This window comes from Rousettus aegyptiacus, unplaced genomic scaffold, assembly GCF_014176215.1.
Source record: "Rousettus aegyptiacus isolate mRouAeg1 unplaced genomic scaffold, mRouAeg1.p scaffold_m13_p_8, whole genome shotgun sequence".
In the NCBI taxonomy this organism is placed as follows: Eukaryota; Metazoa; Chordata; class Mammalia; order Chiroptera; family Pteropodidae; genus Rousettus; species Rousettus aegyptiacus.
This window is the reverse complement of record NW_023416311.1, coordinates 91217002-91243206: the sequence shown is the minus strand read 5'-3', so window position 1 is coordinate 91243206 and position 26205 is coordinate 91217002. Positions and strand designations below refer to the sequence as shown.

Sequence of the window (26205 nt, the reverse complement as noted above, 5' to 3'; positions counted from 1 at the left end):
AATAATGTCTTTTGATGCACAAAAGTTTTTAAAGGCCAATTTGCCTATTCTTTTCTTTTTGTTGCTCAGTTTTTGGTGTCGTAGCTAAAAATCTATTGCCAAATTATAGGTCATGAAGATTTCCTCTGTTTTCTTTACAAAAACAGAAACTCCATGGAGGTGCTTGCTCCTATCTTTGTATAAGGATAACGTGTATGTGAGAATATATTCCTTTCAATAGTGAACCTAGATGAAAATAAAAAATCCCATTTTTTCTTCAGTAGATATGTCAGGCATCTTTTAGGTACTAGAGAACAGCAGTGAATACAATAGAAATTTAACTTTCATGGAACTTACATATTAGAAATACTCTATTAGAAGGCAAAGACAATTTGAGTCCTAAAAAATATTCAATTAATTAATGATACAGTTGAGAATGCAATTCTCAACCTTTTGGGATGGGATAGGAAGTGGTGGAATGGTGGGTGGTAATGGATTTCAAAAGACTTGGAAGCATTTGATAAAGACATTAATGGGGGTGTGTAATAGTTTTCAGTTGTGTAGGGAAGAAAAACAGTAGAGAATCAATATGATACTCCCTATAGTAAGATAATTTTTAAGATCCAGGAATGCTACATTTAACATTTTAGCAACTTGGCAAACTTGGGTTAGAACAAAAATAATTTATATTTCAGAAAATATATTGAAACATTTGGGAGTAATATTAACTTTCTTACATGACTGCTTTATTTGCTCCTGGGACAATAGTGATTGGATTCAAATATAGTAAATAGTGGTTTTCTTTCTTATGGATATAGTATTTTGTAGTTTCTTTTAACACATTCCAGTTCTGCTGGCTCTTTAAGTGTGAGGATAATCTAATGAGCCTCTAATATATAATTGTTGTGACCTTCATTTCTGACTCTATGTTTAGGTAAGATAAGTAGATAAAAGAGGTTTTTTATTTTCTTAAGATAAAATATTTGAGTTACACATTCAATGTTTGAATTACAAATTTAAAAACATTCATACTACTCAGTTGTTAAAAGAAGAGGCAGGGTTTTCTGAGAAATCAGTACTATCTGTAGAGTGTGTTCTTCGTTGCAGCAGTGGCAAAGAGTTGTGTGTTTGTATTTTTAGTGACACAAGCAGCAATGGAAGTGAAGAGAGTTCTGATTCTTCTGATGATGAGTTAATTGGCCCTCCTTTACCCCCTCAAATGGCGGAAGAATCAGTTAAACATATGGAAGAAAATATCAGTCGTTTACCTCCACCTCTTTATGAAGAAGAGGAAGATGATGATGATGATGGTGATTCAGAAGACGACGAAGTAAGTATTTCAGTGGTAATTTCAGAATTCTCTGGAATAGTGTCTTTAGAGTAGTATGCAGGTAGTTCCCTACTAAAATGTTATTCACAAGTGAGAGCAAATTAAAAAGAGAAAATTTGAGCCTAGTATTGACAGCCTTTGTTGAAAGAACTCTGAAGGTTGTACTTTAGGAACAAGGAAATAGAGTTCAAAAATAATAAATAGAGAGCAGGAGGCAATGTAAAAGTAAGCCATTAGTATACCTTGTGTATTTGATACCTGGAGTGGACTATTTTTTAATACCACCCCCCTCTGTGTAACATACTATTATCAGTGGTAATTACGAAATGAAAAATAATGGTCAGAAAAGAAATCGACAGCTTTCATAAATCTGTCAGTGACTTTACAAAATGGGCATTCTTTGCATATTCGTGTTCAGTGCCCAGTATACCAGATTTGTCAATCTATGTTTGTTCATAGTTGACCAAAGAAAGCTTTTAATTTTAATTTCAAAAAATTTTTTTTATACGAAAGCACAGATATACACATATATCTGTATGTATGTGATGTGTATGTGTAGTATTAGGGAAAGCATTATATAATGATAAATTTGGCAGTTTCATTAAAAATCTTGTTTTATAATAAATTTACAAAACTGCAGTGTTGACCATATCTTTTTTAATTTGATATTAATTCTAGTGGCTTTCTAAAAATGTTCATTTTTGAAATATTTTCACTAAAATCTGTAGAAATTCCTCATTTTCTAATATATTTTGTAAAATTTTCTGATTTTCTGTAAAAATCAGAAGAAATGGCTAAATAATGGCAAACAATTTACTTTAGAATGTTTTCAATGAAATTAATTGACGTGTTCAAACATTGCCCTTTTGGATTCTTCTGGAAATTAGTCTGCCATCTTTTATTTTTTTCTCCTGGCATTCAAAGAATGACAGAATGGAAGACACTCAAATTTTGTTTCTTTGTCTTAAGAATAATTGTTGCTTTTGAATCTGCTGTTTAAATAAAGAAATTATGTAGTATGACAGGTATTGGAGATGTGAAACTACTCTCAAAGTAAGCTTTCATGATTTCAAACCATTAAAAACATCTGAAAACGTGGTAGCTTAGTATATATATGAACGTATGTGCTGCAGAACTTATAACTGAGAGTTCTTAAAATTAACTTTATGTAGAATACAGTATTAAAATGTAACAAAAATGATAATTTGAAGCTTATGGATATTATTAAAACTTAGCACTAATCATAACAAACAAACAAAAAGAACCCAAAACAAATTTCTAAACATTTTTAGAAATATCAACAAATGGTGGATTATAAAAACAGACTCATCTTTCATTGATTATATTATTGTTGTAAAATTCTATAGGAAAATGCACCCCCTTATTTTCTGCACCACTTCCAATGCAATGCTCTGGGTATGCCATTGGAGAAATCTAATAGAAGTCAGGAAAGGAGAAAAAAGAAGTAGAAGAAAATCTTGGTAGGTAGATTGATAATCCAGACTAAGATGGTAGGCATGAGTACAAATATATCACTATTCTCATTAGAGGTAAATGGACTCAATTTGCTACTTAAAAGACAAATTCTCTGATTAGTTTGTTCTTGTTCCTTAGATTCTGCTAATCAAAAATAGACTCACAAATATAGAGGACAATCTGGTGATGGTCAGAGGGGAGGGGGTTTGGGAGTTAGGAGATGGGGCGAAGAGTTAAAGAAGTACAAATTAGTAGGTGATAGATGGTCATAGGGATGGAGAGCACGGCATAGGGAATGCAGTCAGCAGTAATGTAATGGCTAGGTGGAGAGCCAGAGGAGAGAAAGAGCAATTACGAGGATCATTTTATAAACCATATGAATGTCTAAGCAATGTACTGTATGCTTGAAACTAATAATAAAGTTAAATTTAAAAAAAAGATAGATTCTCAGATTGCATTAAAAAAATTCAGGCATATTGTTTGTGAGTGATACACCTAAACTGTATTGACAGAAATGTTGGGAAAAAAAGGAATAGAGAATATAACAGGAAAATGCTAATCAAAATATAATTAGTATTATAAAATTAATGTAAGACAAAATAATCTTTACATCTATAATCTTAATTCGCAAAATGAGCGTCATTACACAGTGGTAAAAAGAACAGTTTATTCTCCAGGAAAATTTGGCAGTCCTTAACCTCTGTGTTTAACCCAATATACTCAAAGCAAAAATTGATAGAATTAAAAGGAAAAATAGAGGATCTATAGTCATAATGAGAAATTCAGAAATTGTTAGAACAAGTGGTAAGAGTGTAGATTTAAACAATACAAATGCACATGTTTTATCTATTGAACGTATATAGAATCCTCATCCATCATTTAATTTTCAAGCATATATGGATAATCAAAAACACCAAGAAGCACACATTTAGGTCACAGCATGTTTTGGACATGAGACAGATGTGCTTAATTTGGATAGTTCACAGAGTAGGTAATATAGTAGGTTGATCCATGAAATGTGTGAATGTTATAGAATATTTATGTGCTCCTAAAATGTTTATGTTGAAGCTCTAGCCCTCACTGTGGCTATATTTGAGAAGAGCATCTTTGGAAGTAATTATGGTTAAATTAGGTCATAACTATGGGTCCTGATCTATAGGACTAGTCTCTTTATAAGAAGAGAGACACCAGAGAGCTAGGTCTGCACTTAGCATAGCAAGAAGGTGGCTGTCTATAGCCAAGAAGAAAGCCATCAGCAGAAACCAAATTTACCAACACCTTGAACATGGACTTCTAGCTTCCAGAACTGTGAGAAAATAAATTTCAGATGTTTAAGCCACCCAGTGTGTGGGGATTTTGTTATGGTAGCCTGAGCTGGCTAATTCAGGTTTGCAAAGCAGACAAAGGGCTGGGGAACAGGGAATGGAAGAAAGAAAGGTGTTGTGACCAGAAAAAAAATTGCTGAAGTGATGATCTAAGTCTATACAAGTACATAATATGGTGGTGAAATGTCATGTGATTAGTACCTGGCTGAGTTCATTCCAACTAGGGGCAAGTGGAAAGATGCGGCTGATAAGATCAAATCCAGAGAATTATACAGAGAAGAAATTCTTTCTGGAGGAGGTAGAATTTGAATGAGCCTTGTAGAGGGTTATGTTTTTATGGCCACGGTGAGGATAGGCCACATCCTGTCTACGAAGATTGATGGTGGGAACAAAAGCACAGTGTACAAGACTTGATTCAGGATGATGGGAAAATCAACTTGTCTAGAATGGAAAGTTGATTTAAAAAAAGACCAGACCTTTGATGTGGAACTGATGTGTGAGTAAACCCAAAGTGCAGCTACGCAGAGAAGAACAAACATGCCTGGGTATAGGATTCAGAAGCCCATTTGTAAGCGTTATCCTTTCATGGCTGTCAGTGTCTGTCAGGGGACTAACAGCTTGCTGTTTTGTTGTTGTTGTTTTTGTTTGTTTGTTTGTTTTTAAATAAGATTACATGTATTTTTGGAAATAAATTGCTAAGTTTTTTTTTTTTTTTAACGATGACTTGTTCTTGTAAACATTGTAAAAAGAAAATGCTGATCAAATCATGTAGGTTAAGCAGGACTGTTGGTGATATGTGCCAATAACAGCCTCAGTTTTAAAGTGTATATTATCGATAATGCAGAGTTTATTAGCATTGTTCATAGATTAGCTCTGAAACTTTATAGGAGGGAGACAAAGCAGGATGGGAGATTCCTTATTTCTTTTTAACTTCTTCTATTTCTCTTCTCACAATCAGCATTTCCAAAGCTAGGGCAGAGATGGTGGGTGAAGTAAATAGCTTAGAAATTTGGAACTGTGAATGTGGCTCGGTAATGGCCTTCCTGGATTCTTATAAATTATATTGGCCTTGAATGGAAGACTTCAGTTGTCTGATTTTGTGGTTTGATAGTAGATGGATGGCAACCTCAGGCTGTTTTTTAGGTTCTGAAGGAGAACACAGCTTTTCTGCTGTGTTGTATTTGCTACTTGGGATATTGGCAGCCTTCTTTATCCAACAATAATAGAGTCAAGGATCATAGGCGAAGGAAATCTGCTGTTTACTGTCTTGAATGTGAATGTTGTGAGATCTAGACAGACAAATTAGCATGATTCGTTTTAGGTAATTTGCATAACAAATTTGGTCTGTGTTTCAGCATTGACTTCAAATGTTTCTGGCCGTTGAAAAAAATCTTGTTTTTTGGTTGGTTGGACTTAGGGTCTAGTAATTCTTTCCTTGTTGATTCAGAAACTAAATTTAATTCCTTCAGGAAATCAGTTTGAGATAACGTAGAACAAAATTACAAGAGTTTGTTTATATATCAGAATGCTAGTTATGTTTTTACGATTTGGCATGTATCAGAATTGTCCGATCTACGCAGGTATTCTATAAGTGCCCTTGATTTCCTCTCCTTTGTTCTCCCATACTTGAATTCTTCACCATCAAACTTTTCTGATTTCATTTCCCTTTGTGCTTTCAGCCTTTTCCTTTCTACTCACTCTTGGCTCTAAGCTTGCAAATATACTGAAATCTTCCTTTTACTCAGTTTTCTCTTCGAGCTATCCAATTTTCTCTTTCTCTTTTTCACCAAATGTCTTGAAAGTAGTATCTACATTTGCCACCTCTGCTTTGTCACCACACATTTTCTCCTTAAATCTTTGTCATCAGTGTCTGCCTTTACCATTTCACTGAAACTCTTCTCACAGAGATTCCTATGGATAAATTCCAAATATACAAATCAACGGCCGTTTCTCAGTTCTCATTCACACCTCTGCAATGTTGGACAATTTTGACTTCTCTTTCCTTGAAACTCTTCCTTTGTAACTTCTTTGTGTTATTGGTTTGCTGCCTATTTCTTTGTGTATTCAGCAGATATTTATTGAGCACTTCTCTTGAGACAAGTACTTTCCAGGTGTTGAGGTTGCAGCAATGAATAAAGCAGACAAATCCCCGCTCTGATGGTGCTTATATTTCTGCTAGGATCTCTTTTACTACTTCATATTTCCTTGTGTTTACCCAACTGTCAGCATTACCTGAGGATCTGTCCTTGCTTACTTTATGATTTCATATTTGGCCTGAGTGGAGTTTCTCACATCTTCTTGTCCTCATGATTTCCATTCACTCACTGTAGCTGGAAGTATTGCCCCATCTCATTTGAACTTCAGACAGCTTTCTAACCACTCATAAAACATGTCCATATTTAAGCTCCGACAATATTCTAAAGTCAACATCTAAGATAAAACTCAGGCTTTTATTTTCTCCCTTAAACTTTTGCTATAACCACAGTCTTTTTGCCTCTGGGATCTTTTCTTTCGATTCCTTTTTCTCACTGCTTCAAGATTAAACTATTTGTTACATAGGTCATGTTGCAAATAATAGTACTTATTCCCTAAATGAGTGAAAATAAACCACCACAGCAGGCAGGACTCCATCTCGGGATTCCTGAGTACAATTTGATTATTTTGTTGCTCAGAAACTTGCAAAGCACTGTGGCTTTTTAGAGAGACATTCTACTTAATAGGAAAGCAGCCAAGTTCACATACTTGAGTGGCTAAATATTTCAGCAAGTATTATTGAAATTAATGGGAAAATATTTTTTTAAATAACTTTTTTTTTTTTTTAACCCAATGGTTCTTAGTCTGAATGTAAGAATCATCTTTGGTATAAATAAAATATAAATATGCTTAGTCTCTGTAACCCAGAGATGGATTCAATAGAGTTGGGTAGACCCTACCTCAACACCTGCAATTGGTGTTATGCAAAAGGCTCCGCACTGGTAAGCCTTTTCCAGATTCACCTGTGGCTGTACCTCTTTCCAATCCACTGTGGGTGCTTACCTATGTAGTCACAGTTAGGATCATAGGTTAACTATATTAGGGCACCTGTATAAGTTATGATCTGTATCATGTGTCATGAATTCTAAAGGGCGTGAGATTTTGCTTATAAAATAATGTTTCTTAAAAAGAAGGATATGGAATTGCCATCTTGTTTTTCTGTGACAGTAAAGCCATGTTGAAGTTTTATATAAGACATATAAGAATATTCTTTCTCTCAAATAGCTTACAGGTAATATTTATTTTGATTATTATTTTGTGAAAAATACTTCTTCCGTAACATGTGAAGGTTGATATCTCTAGAAGTGTTAATGTTTAGTTGCTTCTGAAGATGACATAGAAGAGATGGTAAGCTCCTGGCCTTTTGAATTGTACTCACTTTTATGCACTTTTATGTCTATTTTGAATTATACTTCTTAAATCATAACCATCATATTCTTTGAAGGACCGTGACTAGGTCGGTATTCTGAAAATTGAGCCAGTAGCTATGACAGTGGTTTTTATTATTGAAACTGTATTACTGAATATCAAGAGCCTTAAAATTATCCGTTGCCTTTAAACATTTCTGGAATTGTTTCCTGAGCAAATTTGGAAAAAACTTGATGCACAGAGGTGTTTAGCATAGTACTTCTTATAATAATGGTTTTCAGAATATGTTCCATGGGTGGTAGGTGATGGAGTTGGATCCCTCATTTCTATTTCATTTAAGGGAACTGAGGAGAACAAGTTCATCTCCCTGGGGTTACCAAGAAATTGATTCCTTGTATTAAGTGCATTTCATGTACTTTTAATAACACAATTTTCCAGAAAGTTATATTCATTCTGTTCTTTAAAAGACAAAATATAAATTTCATGATCTAAAAAAAAAAAAAAAGGTTAGGCTTGGTCAGAGCTTTCTCTTGACTATAGACAGTTACTGTGTCTAAAAGTGTTTGAAAATAATTGATGTATATAAAATATGTAATAATTAGAAATTACATAAATATTTAATAATAGGAGAAGGACAAGTAAATTGTTATTAGTCATATAAAATATGCAGTCATTAAACATGTTTAATAAGAGTTTTCAGTAGCACTAGGAAAGGATGTAAACACGTATAGACAATATAATTTTAAAATGTAAATGATACATATGCATGGGAAAAGTATTCCCATTGCTCGCTTCTGGATTGTGGAAATGAGGATAAGGTTTTTTCTGCCTTATGTTTTTTTTTTTCTTTTCTAGTTTCCACATCAATTATAAACTGTTCTTGTAATTAGAAACAAATAATGGGATTATAAGCAATGAGGGATTATCATCCCTCATTGTAAGGCAATTAAGATCTTAATTTAAAAATCTAGAACAGACAGAAAAACCCAAACAGAATAATATTGCATATCTACATAAAATGTCCTAAGTACTCATGAATAAATTTATATTTTACCTTGTTCTAAAAAGGATTTAATGAAGTGAAATGCTATAAGAAAACATAAATTAGGAAGAATGAAGGAAAATAGAAAATCAGATAACATAAATAAAGTTCATGTACTACATGGGAAGCAGAGTTCTAAATATTTGCTATAGGTAGGCCACAAAACCTAATCACCATTGATTCCTCTCTTTCTCTCCTACCCCACATCTAATCTCTAATTAACAAGTCTCATTAGCTCTATCTTCAAATTGTATACCAGATCTCTCCATTTCTGTTTATCTCCATTGCTACTACCTTAGTGAATCCAATTTCAGCTCAACATCAGTAGCCACTTGGGCTATCTAGCTTCTACTGTTGATTGGAGTAATATAATCATAAGGCAATAAAAAGAAGTAAAATACAGATACAGGGAGGTAATACGGAGTTGTGACTAAGAGTAGATTTTGGAGCCAGGCAAAGCTTTCTCACTCTCCGCTCTGTGACTTTGGGCAAGTTACTACTTAACTTTTTTTTCCCCCTCCTCTGCAAAATAGGGCTAATCAACTGGAGCTCTGTGGCTGATTAAATGAGTGAGTGAAAAGTATATAGAACCCTTAGAATGGTGCCTGGTATTTATCATTATGGTCATCAATTTTAATATATAGCAAACATGAAATTATAAAAATTTAACATGATTTCTAGTTAAAACATTTAAAATGAAACTAAAAGGAAACTTTTATACCATATTAAATAATTCATTCATGCTTTGTACCAGCAGTCAGTGTTATAATTAAGGGGCATTGAGGTGTCCTATTTAAAATCAGGAACATAATAAAGATGGTAACTCTCACATTACTATATTATCCTAGAAAATTTTGCCAGTTAAACAAGTCAAACTGGAATCAAGACTACATATTAAAAAGGAAGAAGTATAATCACCTCACACCCGTCAGAGTAGCTATCATCAATAAATCAAAGAACAAGTGTTGGTGAGAATGTGGGGAAAGGGAAACTTCATACACTGTGGGATTGCAAATTGGTACAGCCACTATAGAAAACAGCCTGGAGGGTCCTCAAAAAGTTAAAAATGAATATACCTTTGACCCAGCAATTGCACTTCTGGATATTTATCCAAAGAAAACCAAAACACTAATTTGTAGAGATCTATGCATCATTATATTCATGGCAGCACAATTTGCAATAGCCAAGATATGGAAGCAACTTAAATGCCCATCAAAGACAATTGGGTAAAGAAGTTATGGTTCATATATATAATATAATATTACTCAGGCGTTAAAAAAAAAAAAAGAAATCCTACCATTTGCAGTGACATGGATGGACCTATAGGTTATTATGCTGCATAAAATAAGAGAAAGGTAAATACCATATGATTTCACTTATATGTAGAATCTAAGGAACAAAAAGAACAAAGTAATCAAAAACAGACTCACAAATATAGAGGAAAACCTGGTGACAGCCAGAGGGGAGGAGGTTTGGGGAGCTGAGATAAAGGGGTGAAGGGTTAAAGAAGTACAAATTAGTAGTCGATAGATGGTCATGGGGATGGGAAGCATGGTATAGGGAATGCAGTCAGCAGTAATGTAGTGGCTAGGTGGAGAGCCAGAGAAGAAAAAGAACAATTAGATGGATTGTTTCATAAACTATATAAATGTCCGATCAATGTACTGTGTACTTAAGACAACTAATAAAATTTAAAAAAAAAACACACGAAGTGAGATATTGTCATATTTAACGTGACTCTATCTAAAACAAAAAAGAACTAATAAAAACTTTTATAACAGGTTAATTTAATAATATCAAGTTTAAAAAGTTAAAAATGAAAAAAGATACCTGTTTCAGAACAGGAACAACAACAAAAAATTAGGAATAAGCTTAGTGAAAGATGTGTCTAGAGTAAATAAAACTATTAAAATTTTTAGTACAAAAAAATCTGAATAAGAACCACTACATAATGAATTTTTCTCAATTTTTTCCTGCTGGAGGTTAAATAATTTGCTTAGTTTCCTTATTCGCTCACTTATTTGGTGGAGTTTCAATTCAAACCTGGGCTATCTATGCTTTTAGTAGTAGTATGCGGCCTTCCATTCTTGGAAGCCTGTGGAGTTTAGCTTTGAGTCTGTTTTAAGTGACCAACCTGTATATCAGTTAGTACATTATTAATTTAGCTGCTGTTGACAAAATGGAAAATAACAGTGGTGTACACAACAAGATAGAAGTCTTTTTCCCCAACCCTCTCATGTAAGTGAATTCAGGAGTAAAATGGACCAGAATTAGTTTGCAGGCCCAGGATATCCCAGATTCAGGCTGCTTTTTTTTTTTTTTTGTCTTTTTGTTCTGTCATCCTTAGTACGTGGGTTTTAAGATGGATGCTCAAGCTGTAGCCATTTTTGCATTTTTGTCAGGCTACGTACGCATTTTGAACTTTATATCTTTCTTACTCTTGAGAAATATAGTTACTTTAGGAAGCCAGGATTCTACCTAAAATTCCATGTTTCCATTACAAATGATGGACAATGGAGAGAGCCAACTGGCAACTATTTAGTGAGCAAAAATTTATACTTAATGTTTGGCCCATTTGGTTATCATAATGGCAGATTATTTTTTAAACCTTTTTAGATGTCATTTTAGCCATCATGTATAGTCCTTTAATATTGAATGACATGCATATATGTACTCCACTTGGTTTTATTTTGTTTATTATGAACATATTAGTTGCCTTTCTCCAAAGGAACAAAAGACACAAAATTCATGGATACTAAAGTAATGTTTAAACTTCTAAGATTTGGTTACTACATTAACATGCGTGAATTTCATTTGAGTTCCTTTATGTCTGTTATGTTGTGCTGTTCAGTTTTTCCCCTGTTTTATTTCTTCAGAATGAAGTTGCAATCTTTTTGGTTCATTTTGTTAGAGAAAGATTCCATAAAACTAGACTTTGCTAAGGTTTTAGTCAAGTTCAACTATGTATCTGTAAAGTTCATTTGTATAGAGAATCATCGAAGCACTCGTAAGGGAAGTAGAGGTATAGAAACTGACTTTTTTACTTTACAAAAAGATTCCCAGTAAGAGATCTTAACGGAGAAAGTACATTTTAAATTGCTTCACTTAGGGGAATGTGCCTTTAGAGAAGCAAGTTACACCTGTAAACAAAATAAGCAATCTTCCCTTAATTAAGTTTATGATTATAATTTTTTTAATGGAGTTTTACCTCTTCCCTGTTGTCTTTTGTTATTTTCCACAACTGACATATAATTCATTCCCCGTTTAGCACACTGGCTGTATCAGTAATTAAAGATATGTTTTTGAAGGACATGTCTAATCTTTCTAATTAACCAGTATAGGCTAATATGTGGAAGGTCTGATTTGTAAATGTACCAGACCTCACCAATTTCTATTTGGCTATTAATCTCTCTGAGAAAGGAGTTTGCTAGTTTTAGGTTGATACTGACCAAAACTTTAATGCTTCCTTCTCGTTCTTCCAGTTTTTGCTTGTTAAAATTCTGTCCAGCCTTTAGGGACCTTTTCAAATGTGATTTCCTCTAAGCAGAGAGCTGCATATGTTACTTCTCAGGCTTGGTTTCTGCCTTCTGTAGCAAACTTAAACTATTTTCCTTGTTAAATTATTATTTGCGTGCTTGTCTTAACATCTCTGTCTTCCCTTTGCAATTGTATGTAATGACTTCAAATATAGGGACTTGTATATAAATGGTACAGTAGTTTTTAAAAACACAACCTCTAATGTAGTGACTTTTACATAGTAGATACAGAGTAAATACTTGTCAAGTGGAATTGAGCATATTTGGTTTCTATAATTGAAAAGTTTATTACATTTGATAGTGTTTTCTCTTTGCAACATATTAATCCCTAGTCTTTACATGGAAAATAGAAGTAGGGATAGAGAAGTGAACAAAGGAAATAAGAGCATAGAAATGTAATTAGGCATTTATTTCTGTAAGAACCATTATGTATGCCTTGTCCTAAGCTTACAATTTAGTTATATAAGTTTAATAATTGTAAGAGTTGTCCCGCTGTTGAATATTATTAGTTAATTTAATTGTATAAACTGTAACTACTTATGAGCTTACCTATCGAGCGAGGCCAAAAAAGTTGTAGTTTACTCTTCTTAAAACAGTCTCACAAAAATTAAAAGAAAATGTAGTTTTAATGAAAGTGTAATTTATGTGATAATATGCACAGATCTTAAAGGTGCAGTTTGATGAGTTTTGACATGTGTAGCCACCATCCAAAGCAAGAGATAGGACATTTCCATCACCCAAACAGTTCTTTGTGCCCCCTTCTCATCACAAAACTTTAAAAAATGAGTTGTTGAAAGCACTAGAATTGGCAGGAAAATACCAGAGAGCATAATTAGAACAGAGAACCTAAAGAACAGAATTGGCAGGGAAAATACCAGAGAAATAATACCAGAGAACATTGATGATTATGATTTTTTTATATGCATTTTCCTTCAGATTAGTAGTCTAGTGTTACTGCTGAAGTCACTGGATATATGGAAATATTAATGTGGTATATCATAATTTCTTTTGATAACAAGCTTGCTTTTCATTCACTGTTTATTCCATTTTACTTATCTACACGGGTAATAAAATTGTTCTTTCAAATATAATGCAAATGAAAATCATATACAAACCATTATTTGTCAAACTATATCAACTCTTAAATTGCAAGTATTTAATATTTGAATATTTATTATTATAAAAATTCAAGTGGATAGGGTCAGAGAAAAGGTGAAAAGTCATTTTTAAACCATATCTATTCCTTCTGCATGATTCTGATTTTTTTTAAAGGTAAAGAAGGTTTATGACTTACAATCAAATGGACACTTTGAGATTATTAAGGATTTTCATTATCCTTGCTATCCTGTTTCCCATTACTACAGAAAAATTGAAAGTCGCATTTTCATGACTGTAACTAAAGGCTAGATGTAACAGTGACTTTTTAGTTGTGAGCACCTGTTTTCCATGAACTTTCTCTGACTCCCTGGCTGGCACGTTCTGTGATGAAGAGTCCAAGTTTGGGCCACCACTGTGACTTCTGGTCTGAGGCGTCTCATCCCTTGGCCTTGGTCACTGCCAGCCACCTGTATCAGTCAGTCTCTTTCCCTCATCCATGGCGAAAGTTGAAAAATTAAAAGTGGAGAAAAACTCTCTCAGTTCTCACGATTCGATATGAGATTGAGATGATTCATGTAAACACTTAACATAGAAATTGACACATACTTAACATTCAGAATTGCTGGGTATTATCATTGTTTTCATCATTATTACCAATATTTGATTAATGACCAATTTTAATTGCAGCTGACTTTCTAGAAAGAAAATTTTAAAACAGTATGAGAAAGCATAATGATTTGAACTTCAGAAAAAATTCTCTTTAAAACAGAACAATTTAATTACACCTGCAAGATTCTGTCAGCAGAGGATGCTAGAAGCTCTATTCCACAATCAGGAAATATATTTCTTAGCACTTACTAATGTGCGAAGGTTTTCATTCTTCAAGATGGGCACTAGGGGGCAATAGAGGCACTTTAGCTTTTGGCAAGATTCCATTTTTTTCAACTGTCTCCTGTCTACAGTGGAAGGAAAAAAAATTTTATCAACAATGTCTTCTATATATTGGAACAAGTGAAGTTTAAGTTGAGATTAATGCTACAATAATTACTTTTCTTAAAAAAAAGACTAATGCAGAAAAATTCTTTATATTTTGTGATTTGACTATCAGAAATACATTTATTGTGTGTGTGTGTGTTTTTTTAATCTTTAAGCTTTTAAGATCAGTAACAGATTCATGTACAGGATAAAGCTTAATGGCAGGAATATTAAGGATAGTCTACAATTTAAGATTTAAGTCCGTTGGGTCAGATAAAATTTATTCTTTTGATCACCAGAGTAATCCAAACTTTTAAAAACACGTTATCAAATCTTGTTACTTCCCTGCTTCCCTTATTATTTCCCTGTTAGTAAACCCTCTGATTTCTTATATTGTTAAGAAATAACAGTCCCTTGCCTTGATCTCTAAAGCCCTCCATTACTCGGCCTCTCGGATCTTTCTAACTTCATCTTTCTACTCCGTCTTGCTCACTCTTCTCTACCCACATTGACCTTTCTATTTTCTTTTAACATCTATGCTTGTTCTATCAGTGAGCCTTTCTATTCTTCCCTCTATGAAGAGTCACACTCAAAACTTCACCTAACTCCCTTATTTCATTTGGATCTTTGTTCAAGTGTTACCTCTCTGACCACCTTACGTAAGTATCCCCACTCTACTTCACTGTTTATCCTGTTACTGCTTTATGGTACTTCATATCATCTGATATTTTGTTTATTGGTTTATTGTCTTTCTCACAGTAATGTAAATTCCATGAGGGCAGTTACATTCTCTTTTATCACTGTGTCCCTAGTAGCTTGATTGGCACATAGTAAATGTTTAAGAAATATTTGTTGAATGAATGGCCGTCCTTCGCTGTGGTCATAGTTACTCTCTTCCCCCTAAATGTTTCAGGGAAGCAAAGTCAGCTTCCGACTTAGTCACAGTTATCCTTTAGAAACTCAAGAGTCAGTATTCCGTCCTCACATTTCCAGGCTAGCCCTGCTGCAGTTTCCTTGTGAAAAGGCTGCCATACATTTTAAGCTCCCACTGCCAGGTGGGTTTTCGTATCCTCTCCGATTGCTTCCAGGAACAGCACCTAGAGTGGGTTCTTTCTGCCTCTGAGCAGTGGTTTTTATTTTGTTCAACAAACATTTTGTGTAACTGCATTGTGAATGAGAACTGATAGTATGGACCATTTTCTTTATTCACACTCATTGGTATATAGTGAGGAAGATGGACTGGTTTATGCAGATAATACAAAGCATAATTTAAGTACAACAAGGAAGGCAGAAGGGTACTCTGTATCCGACAGTTTGATTGTAGTCTCCTCAATTACAAGTTGTTTTGACATGTAAGTATTCAGCATTAAACTCTGGTAAACTGTCAGTACAGTACATATATAGTGAATTGCAAATCTAGCAGATGTAAGTAAAATTTTAAGTCCATGGAAGTGATGTTAAGGATGTCCTTCACTCCTCCCAAAGCCATTGTAAAATAAGGATCTAATATTGAGTTACTAGCTCTTAATTGAAAAAGGGAAAATTTGGCAAGGGTGATAAATGATTTGAATATGAATAGGATTAAGAGCCGTTGAGAAAATTGATGAAGCCCTTGAATATTTTTTTGCAAAAACATTCCTCTTTATAATCTCACCAATATTCCGAGATTTGATGCAATCATGACTTAAATTTTGTTAAAGATTTGTATCTACAAATTTAAATTTAATTTTGAAGTATTTTAATCAAACCTTTTTTGACGTCCCCTGTTCTATGACAATTTGGATATTTTCAACTGACTACTACTTTTCTGGTGATCATGAAAAAATATTATGTTCTTGTATCTTTTATCAATTCTTTTATGAACCCTTGTTCATTTTTCGAAAAAAAACCCTTTGACACATCTACTTCTTTCTCAAAACTCTTTTTTCCTTTATGCAAGAATATTTACTATTTTCAATACTTCCTGTGAGGCAACAAAATCCTCCCCTCATTTTCTCCCTGCTATATCAGCTCATAACAATGATTCCCCCCCCTCACTTTATGTCTTTGATCTTCAGTTTAGGGGGTGAATTATTCACACTTCATATTTCTATTAATGCTATTGGCCCTTCCAAAGTCTTTAACTTGTTGTTTATCTATGTGGAATCCTCCTCTTTTGTCATCTTTCTGCTTTCCTTTTTCTTTTCTTTCCAGTACCTTATGTCTTCCTACATATATCTCACCTTTGGCTCTGTTCCACTCATGTTTCATTTTACCTTAAAGCTTTTTTTTTTTTTTTTAATCGTATACAGTGTAATTAAAAAATTTTCCCTTCATTTCTTACTCTCAGTTTATTATTTTAAAATTTTACTTTGGGTTGCTTTACTTATTGACCTCATTTTGTTTTCTTCTGCCTTCCCAACTACAAAGTATTCTTAAGAATGAAGGTTATGTAATTAGTTTTTGTACTCTTCTGAATGTTAAAGAAGAAAGCAATAGAAAAGGCACATTGGTTTTGCAGTTTAGCAGGTATACACACAATATTTGAAAGTAAAATAGTTCCCTTTATTTTTCACTCCTATTTACACTAGTAAAAATGGAACTTTTGCATATGTCAATTTTGAAAGATTTCTTAATGCTTTAATCTTAAAATTTTTAAAAGTATGTTAAAGAATTTTTACAAAATCATGACTATTTACCAAAATTGATAGAACTTAACTTTTAATGGAATTAGGTTCTTTACTGTTACCATGACTATAAAGTTTACATTTGAATAAATTTTATATTTTTAAGTGCAAAATTGATAGAGTAGCATATGACTACACATTAAAGCAGCATTAACACAACTTACTTTTTAAAAATTGTATAGGCCTCGATCCTTATTTGGAAAGACATTTTGTTCATAGAATTTTTCCTGAGTGCTAGAAGTGCAGCTAATTGTGAATTTGAAATAAGACCAAGACCACCAAGATGATTCACATAGCCTACCAGGCAGTTGTTGGATGGTAACTTTGCCATTTCACTACTGATCTGGATTGGACTCAGGGAGTCAGTTCAATTCTGCATCACATAGAGCCTTTCAGACTAAAAATGAAGATTAATTTTTTTTGTTTGTTTACTAAATGAAGTACTGGCACAGTCTCGATTTTTATTATCATAAAGAGTGGTGCTCCAATAAACCAGAAATTACTGTTAAGCCACAGTTCTGTCTCTGCAGTACCCTTTTGTTTGATTGATGAAGACATAAGCAGATGCTCAAATCTAGAACCAAACAATAATACTGACAGTGGATAGTTCCTTGGTGCAGCAATGTTTTAAGCCAGGGGTCCCTGACCACTGGGCCGCAGACCAGTACTGGTTCATGGCCTGTTGGGAACTGGGCTGCACAGCAGAAAGTGAGTGTCCTGAGCCAGCTTCATCTGTATTTGGAGCCACTCCCCAGCCCTAGCATCACCACCTCAGCTCCACCTCAGATCATCAGGTATTAGATTCTCACAGGAGCACTGGTCCCTGATGCCAAAAAGGTTGGGGACTTCTGTTCTAAGCACTTAAGGTGAAATACGAATTTCGTTTAATCCTCCTAGTACTATTGTCCTATGTTGACAGATAAGGAAACTGACACTCAGAGATGCTAAGTAACTTCCCCAAGGCCACCTAGTAGCAAACAGTGGAGCCAGGTTTCACATCTAGGGAATCCATGAACTTAACCATTATGCCCTCCTTTATTACTAGTCGTGACCTGTCCTGCTTCTCAGGTTCGTCCCTTGCCTCTCTCCTACACTAGCCTCATGCCCTATCCATTCAAACTATGAACAGTCTTTGAACATAAATAACTCTTTCATGCATTCCAACAGGCTTTTACTTCTGTCTGGACCTTGGCCAATACTTAGTGCAATTCCATTCACTTGGTAGTCTGTGTAAGCAATGACCCTTGTGGGTACACTGTGGCAAACCTGTCTTATTCATTGAGGAAGAACCTTTTCATTTTTCAGGATCTAGCTTTTCTCCTTGTAAAAACCCTTTACTGACTGACAAAAACAGTGTTGAATAGCTTCTCCATGTGCTGCTTCTGTATTAGTTGTATTTCTCTATTATTTTGTGGTTTTTATAACCACCTTATTGAGATATAATTCATATTTGGTAGGTTGAATGTGAAAACTTTTGCTTCTCACATCACACTTTAATGTGCATACAGATCTCCTGGGGACTTTGTTAAAAAGCAGATTCTGATTTAAAGCTCTGGGGAAAGGCTTGAAATTCTGAATTTCTAACAAGTTTGTGGATGATGTCCCTAGTTGTTTCATCTATGGACCACAGTCTGAGTAGCAGGGCATTAGAGGACATTTTTAGCTTCTCCGAGACTGAGCAGATACCAGGCTGAGGATTGTATTAATCTTTACTCAAATTATAAAAAGGTTCTTTGTTTCCCAAATGGAACATTCTAATATAGGAGGCTAAGGACTTGAGGCTTTGAGGGGATAATTAGTTCAAGTTGTGAAAATGTGAGAATGGTGCATATATCATCGCCACTGGCATGGTAGAGGTGGGTCTTTTTTTTTAGGAATAGGGCAAATGGTAAAATTTAGGGACCCAGTCTGAGCAGGTGAAATTCTCCCTCTTCCTGTATAAGCTGTAGAAGAAAGCTTTCTCTTTGGGGCGGGGGCGACAGAGTAGAAGGGAGCAGTTTTATTATAGGGGTTCTAGAAAACCAGCTTCTTCTTAATTCTGTTAATGCCCTCTACCTCCCTTTCCTGTTAGGCTTAGTTCCTATGCTCTTTCATTCCTGCCTGGAATGGTTAATGGGAAGGGTGGGCTCCTAATACATACATGAATGAGTAATAAGTGAAAAATAAATATCACTGCAAATGATGGTTTGATATATGTATACATTGTGAAATGATCACAAGTTAATTAACACATCCATCACTTCACAGTTACTTTTTTTTTTTTTTTTTTGGTGTGGTGAGACCACTTAAGATCTACTTTCTTAGCAAATTTCAAGTATACAATACAGTATTATTCACTATTGTCACCATGCTATACATCAGATCTCCAGAACTTAATTCATAATATAAATAAAAATTTGTACCCTTTGACCAGAAACTTCTAAAAACATTAAAGTTTTAAACTTAACCTAGAACAATAGTTTAGTCAAATACTGTAGAAAATTTCTAAAACAAAAATGTGTGAATGCTGTTAAAAGTTAGATTTCTACTAAAGGCAGTAGAGAGCCTGTGAAGGTTTCCCATGAAAAATGACCTAGGAAGAATAATACCATGGAAGTGAAGAAGAACGAAGTCATGGAAGGACTTTTCAGTGACATGGAGTAGTGTTCAAAGTTCCAGATGTGAATAAGTTTAAGGTAAACCATGTTGCCATAGAATATCATGAATTACCTAGTCTGATTTTCACTTTTATAAGTGAAAAGGCTGAGAGCTTCTACACAGTTAAATGGCTAAGTTAAGATTACAAGTGGAGTTAATCACAGCCCTGTCTAGGTTTCAAGTCTTTGGATTTAGCAAATAAGAATAAGAGCTGAAATATGAATAAACTTTTAGGTTGTTAGGAAATGATACAGCATTTATGTTCATGGTAGCTTTTGAAAATAAATGTGTCATTTGGTATAAATCCTGTTGGCTTATTACTTGCCTTTGCTGTATGACAAATAAGCATAGAAAATTGTCTTTTTTTGTGTGTTTATTGATAATGTCATGGAGTTTAAAAATAATTATATAATTTCTGTTAAAATATAAGAATGAATTATCCTTTTTGAGTGTCTTAGCCCTTACACAAATATAAAATGTTATTTAACAATGTATTACTCTTAAGTCATGTTACGGAGAAAGATTGCACCTTGCATTAGGGTATAAACAGCTTGAAGGTAATTTAGAGATGGTTTGGGAATAATACTTATTGAAAGATTGGAACCAGCTGTGAGAATTAGATGGGAAATTGTCTTTCCTTCCTGCAATATTTTAGACTTTACTTTTTTGGAGGAAGATTTTAAACATTTGACAAATGATTTATTTCGAGGTTACCTAAAGTTTATTAGACCATTGAGAAGGATTCAGTCTTAATATGCATCTTTTTAGCTTTTTTTTGTTTTGTTTTCTTGTGTGGGTTATATCTATTAAAATTTATTTTTTAGTTTTGATAACGTAAGCATAACATAAAATTTACAGTTTTAATCATTTAAAACATACAGATCAGTAGTGTTACGTTATTCTGTAACCAATCTAGAACTTTTTAATCATGCAAAGCAGAAACTTTATGCATCAGAATTCAACAATCTCTATTTTCCCCCTTGCCCAAACCCTGGCAACCACTATTCTACCTCTTGTTGTCATGAATTTGACTACTCTGCGTACCTCATGTAAGTGGAATCATACAGTATTTATGTTCTTGTGCCTGGCTTATTTCACTTAGCATAATGTTCTTTAGGTTTATTCATGTCGTAACATGTATCAGGATTTCTTTCCTTTTTAAGACTGAATAATATTCCATTGTACGTAGACCACATTTTGTCTATCAATTTATGTATTGCTGGGCACTTAGGTTGTTTCTATCATTTGACTGTTGTGATTAATGCTGCTATGAATGTGGTGGGTGTACAAACATCTCTTCAAGATCTTGCTCTCAGTTCTTTTGGTTATATAGTCACAAGTGGAAATCCTGGCTCATGTAGTTATTCTATTTTTATTTTTTTTTTGAGGAACCACCATACCGTTTTCCATAGCAGCTGCACCATTTCCCTCCGGCAGTGCATAAGGGTTTCCTGTTCTGTACATCGTTGTCAATTTATTTTTTCTTTTTCTTTTTAACAATAATAGTCGTCCTAAGTGCATGTTAAGTGGTATCTCACTGTGGTTTTGATTTGCATTTATTTCCCTAATGATTAGTGATGTTGAGTGTTTTTTCATATGCTTGTTTGTTATCTGTATATCTTGTTTGGAGAAATGTCTATTCAAATAGTTTGCTAATTTTCAAATTGGGTTGTTTGATATTTGGTGTTAAGTTTTAGGAATTTTTTATATATTCTGAATGTCAACTCATTATCAGATACATGATTTGCAAAATTTTTCTCCCATTCTGTAGGTTGCTTTTTTGCTGTGTTGAGTTTTTCTTTTGACGCACAGAGTATCTTGGTGATTTTTTGAAAACGCAAATCTTATAAAATTACATGATTCAGAGCTTAAATTTCAGATTTTTGGCATTATATACAATCTGGCTCCTAACTAACTCTCTGGATTATATATACATTTTATACATATACACTCACAACACACATCCCTTCCCTTCTTTCCTGTCCAGCAATTTAATCTGTCGCCATGCAAAAGTATTTGCAGTTCAGAAAGTATCAAGATTCATCTTATTGTCTCCTAGATGTCTTCCACATTACCTAGGGGACCTCTGTTTTTTCAAAGACATCTCAAACATCTCTTTTTATGAAACCGGTTCTAATCACCCTCTGCTTCCCCAGGCACAATGGAATTGAACATTGATCCTTGTATATTCTTCTGTGATAGCATCTGAAACACTTTAGTTTGCCTATTCATTTACCTGTCTGTTTTGTTTTACTGGACTGTCAGTTCCCTGTGAGGAGAGTCTTTGTTGTTCACTTATCTCTAACTGTAATTCCTGGTGTGTGGTATGTAATTAAATAATAATAATTTGTTAAGTGAATTTGTATGATTAGTGCGTGAATGAATAAATGGATAAATGTTTAGTCAATGTTATTGGATCTCCAGAGTTACACTAGAATAGACTCTCTGTCTGATTGCCTGTGGTATGGCACTAGTAACTGTTTCCAAAAGAGGTTGGGAGAGAAGGTAGCGCTCATTTTCAAGCTCCTGCTTCACAGTCCCCATTCTCTCCCTCTAACTCCTAGCCACTTTGTGGCAGATCTTTGTTACTGGGTACACTTTTTACTATGGGTTGTCGTACCATACTATATATGGTATATAGTAAAAGTATATATGATATGTCAAAAATTTAATTACATTTTAAACTTATGACAACTTTACCCCAGAAAGGTTATTTCTGATTTGCAGGTCTTTTGAAAACACCGTACGGATGCATGTCAGATGGAATTGTCTGTGTAATTTCAGTTATGTTTGCTATCGTTGTTGTTTTTGGGGGTAAACCAAAGAGCCTGGGAAATAATCTTTTGGTTGGCATTTAAAACCAAATCAAAACAAAAACTGGTATCTTTTCCCCTCTTCCATTATGCCTGTAGCTCTTGTTATGTTCTGGTAATAAACGACTTCATTGAAACTTATAGTTTATGGTGTCCCCTGGCAGGGAAATCTTGGAAATATCTTACTGTTATAGCAAATTTTGCATTAAGCCATATTTCAAAGAGTCATTAGTAAAAGTTTTGGAAAAAGAACAGTCACCATCAAGTGATATGCTACCAAAAGATGAATTGGTACTATTTTAGATGATTTAGTTGTGCCAATTATATGGGCTTTTTATGAGTTATGCCCTACATGATTTCCAGTAAAAGTTTGATTTTAAATGTAAACAACATTTATTTAAACATTTAATTCACTCCTAATATAAATACTAAGTTGTTCTGTGTTCTTGTAAGTTTTTTCTTTCAATGTCAGAAATTGTCTATATATAGGCACATTCTGCACTGAATTCAGTGAAATAATATTCATCCCTCTTTTTGGTGACAGTGTTTCTGTTTCCTGACTGATGAAAAGGTTATTAGTTATGAAATGAGACACAGACTGTATAGATTCTTCTCTAAGTGAAACATGTGAACTGTTCTGTTTCTTGCAAGAATACTTAGTTAGCACATATGCGTGAGTTTTTATTACTTACAAATATTGTCAGTTGCAAAGGGAATAGCGGCCTAAATAATTTAATGTAGCAGTAATCCAGAATTCATTTGTTCAACTTTTAAATTATTTTGGAATTTGTGTTGGAATATTAGTATTTCCGAAATAGGTATGTGCAGCACTTTCCAAAACATAGTAAACTATACAGTAACCTCTTGGTCTTGAAATAACTACAAACACTCCAGCAGTTCCTTGGGTTGCTGTGAGGTAAGTGTTTTTGTTCAGTGCCTCTTAGTCTCTAATCTCCTTCACCGATCTGTGATAATAATGGATGCAAACAGCCTAACACAAAGCTGCTTTTATTTCTCTATAGTTGCAACTTTAAATTTGCTTTTAGTCTGTGGTATAATCATTTGGTCTTCAAAGGTTTTGACTTTTTAAAAATCTTCAATCATCCCATGACTCTCACTCACCAGGCTTATCTAATGGATAGCACCCGCTCTTTTTAACGGACATAAACATTAATGTTTGAAGGTAAATTAAAAGTTACAACCTAATATGATCTACAAAGTGGACATTGGAACATTAGTTCATTCCAAAAGCTTTTGTGTGTGTCATACACCAGCTGTTTTGCGGATTAGAGATACAGAGATGATAGTTATATACATAGTCTTTGAGAAGTGTCTATTTTGCAGTTTGGTTAGGGAGTGGTGGGGAGGGAGACAGGTCAAAAACTACAATGCAGTATGATAAGTTTTTTGATAGCAACAAGGAGAGGTTGTAATGGGAGTGCATATAAGGGTCTTAATTTAACCCAGAGTTTGAAATCCTGAGAAATGCTTCTAGAAGCCAATCACATCTGAATTGAGTCTTGAAGGCTGAGTAGGAGTTAGCCAGGTAAAAGGGAAGAGAACCCAAATATAGACTAAGATAATATGACCAGAAAGATAGGAGGTAAGCCTTAGAATAAATGGTTGCTGTCACTTATCGAGCACCTGCTTTGTGCCAAACTCTATTAGGAGCAGGTATGATTATCCTCATTTTGTAAATGAGGAAACTGAGAGTCATACCTCTGTTGAGGTTATGGCAGGGTTAATGAGTGGCAGAGCTAGATTTAAAAACCTTCGCTTTTATGTCTCATTGTCTAGGATATTTTCTCCGAGGGAAGAACATTTTTAAGATAGAGAAAATAGCTTAGTAGATATCATGCTGTTGAAAGGTCAGGTGTGCAAGTTAAGTTCTGAAAAGTGTCCAGAGGAATTTATAGTGACCCGTTTATTCATTTAAAAATATTTACTGAGAGTCTCTTAAGTGTCAGAAACTGTGCTAGGCTTTAGGAATTAAATGACAAGTGCCAAAGTGGTAGAGGTAGAAGGGTGGCCAAATGAAAGTAGAGACACTGAAAAGCGTAGTGTGAAGCAGCTTAATTGCAAAGGAAGACAGTGTATAGCAGTAAATACAGGAGAAATTAGTGTGTGTGTGTGTGTGTGTGCGCGTGCGTATTTAATATGGGAAGTACTTTAATTGTTTATATGCAAAGGAGAATGAGCCATAGGGAAGAAATTTAAAATAAACTAAAGAATGAAGAGAGATAGAGACCAACGACTGTGAGATTACATATATTTTATCAAGTAGATTGCAAGATAATCTTAACATGAATTTGTAGTGGCCATAGAATTTTGGTATGATTACCCTGCTCTTGGGTAACGAAGACTTGATTAAACAATGAAACTTCATCTTTAAATGATCCCTGTGACCTCTTATGTTTGATTTTGCATCCATCTTCTCTTTCCCTCAATTATTCTGTCCATACTTGTGTCTGTCATAGCACTTGTTATACTGAATTAGTATCATTGATATCTCCCTTTTAGACTTGGGAGGGGGCGTGAGTAGAGACTATAGCTAATGCCACTTGGCATCTGGTGTAATCTCCCATTAATAAATGTTTATTGAATCAATGAATCAGTGAATGACTCAGTTCCTTATTTGTACCATTTTCGAACAGCAGCTTTTGTTTTTTAAACATCTATGGGTTAAAAGGCATACACATCTACCCAGTGCAGATTTTGTTGTCTGTTATTAGCCAAGTACATAAGTACGTTAGGGTATGCCAAGGACCGATGAAGAGAGAACTTTAAATATTTTGGACGCTGAGAGGGCCTTATGGTTTCATGCAACCTAGAGAGTTTCTTAGTTTTATCTTTTTAGAAATATAAGATAAATTCATTAATCAGCTCTAAGTGACCAGTTATAATCTATGTAGACATGCAAAAATAAGATACCTTAACACTTTTGATTGCATGTTTTTTAAAGCTTTGTGATAAAAAGCTAGTGATGCAATTTTAAAAAATTATCTTTTCTGTGAATGTGGTATGTATTCTCCTCAAATATGTTATATTACTCATTGATGTCATGGAATTTTCCTTTTTCAGAATCCTGTCCAAAAGATCCCTGACTCTCATGAAATAACGCTAAAGCATGGTACTAAAACAGTAAGTTAAAAAAATTTGATCCTTCTCTTAATAACAGAGCTCTTATGGAAAAGTGAACTAATAAGATAACGCTTACATTAAGGCTGATTGCACAATCAACTGATAACACAAACACTATGAACATTAAGGAAAGATTACTTTTCTGTTCAGTCAAAATAGCCATTGGGTTTCATTTAAAATAGGAACACATTATTGTCATTGTTATTGTTGGCTTTAAAACCTCTTTTTCTTTGATATGAGAACATTACAAATGAAAGAAATGAAACTCAAGTATAGTTTTCTTTTTTATGGTGTGGGAAAATTTCTCATTACTTTTAGCTTTATTTCTGTATCAGTAAAAGGCCAGAGTTCATTTTTTAGATGAATGTCGAGATAAAAAATGAACATAAAATAGTCACTGTGTCAATGCTAAGATTATATTAATTAGTTTATAGATTATATTTTCATATTTATATGTTATTTAAAGATAATGTAAAAATTTTGTGATACAAGATGAAACCATTTTATTAAAAATCTGTTAAAAAGTGGTAGTTGAATGAAACCTGCTTATAAATAAATGACAACAAAATTATCTTGCTTTTCCTTTACAATTAGCTACCTTTTTTTAGATGTCTGACATGTAAAGATGTAAGAAAATATGTTCTGCAATGAAGGCGAAAATATCAATTCATACAAATAGATCCAGAAATAACACAGATGATAGAATTAGTAGACAAGGTTGTTAAAACAGTGGCATTCTTCTCACTAAATGTTTTGCTTTTGAAAATACTTTGACTTATTTCACT

At 33.9% G+C, this 26205-nt stretch overlaps 1 protein-coding gene across 2 annotated transcripts in view; it reads left to right on the top strand.

The window, feature by feature from the left end:
• The window catches only part of WDR70 (WD repeat domain 70), a 228362-nt gene that overhangs the window by 14850 nt on the left and 187307 nt on the right, over positions 1 to 26205 (top strand). For both annotated transcript variants that reach the window (XM_016142476.2, XM_016142475.2), the window contains exons 5-6: positions 1120 to 1309; positions 25361 to 25420. In XM_016142476.2, coding sequence (XP_015997962.1) covers positions 1120 to 1309; positions 25361 to 25420 — 250 coding nt within the window. The remainder of the gene's footprint in view (positions 1 to 1119; positions 1310 to 25360; positions 25421 to 26205) is intronic.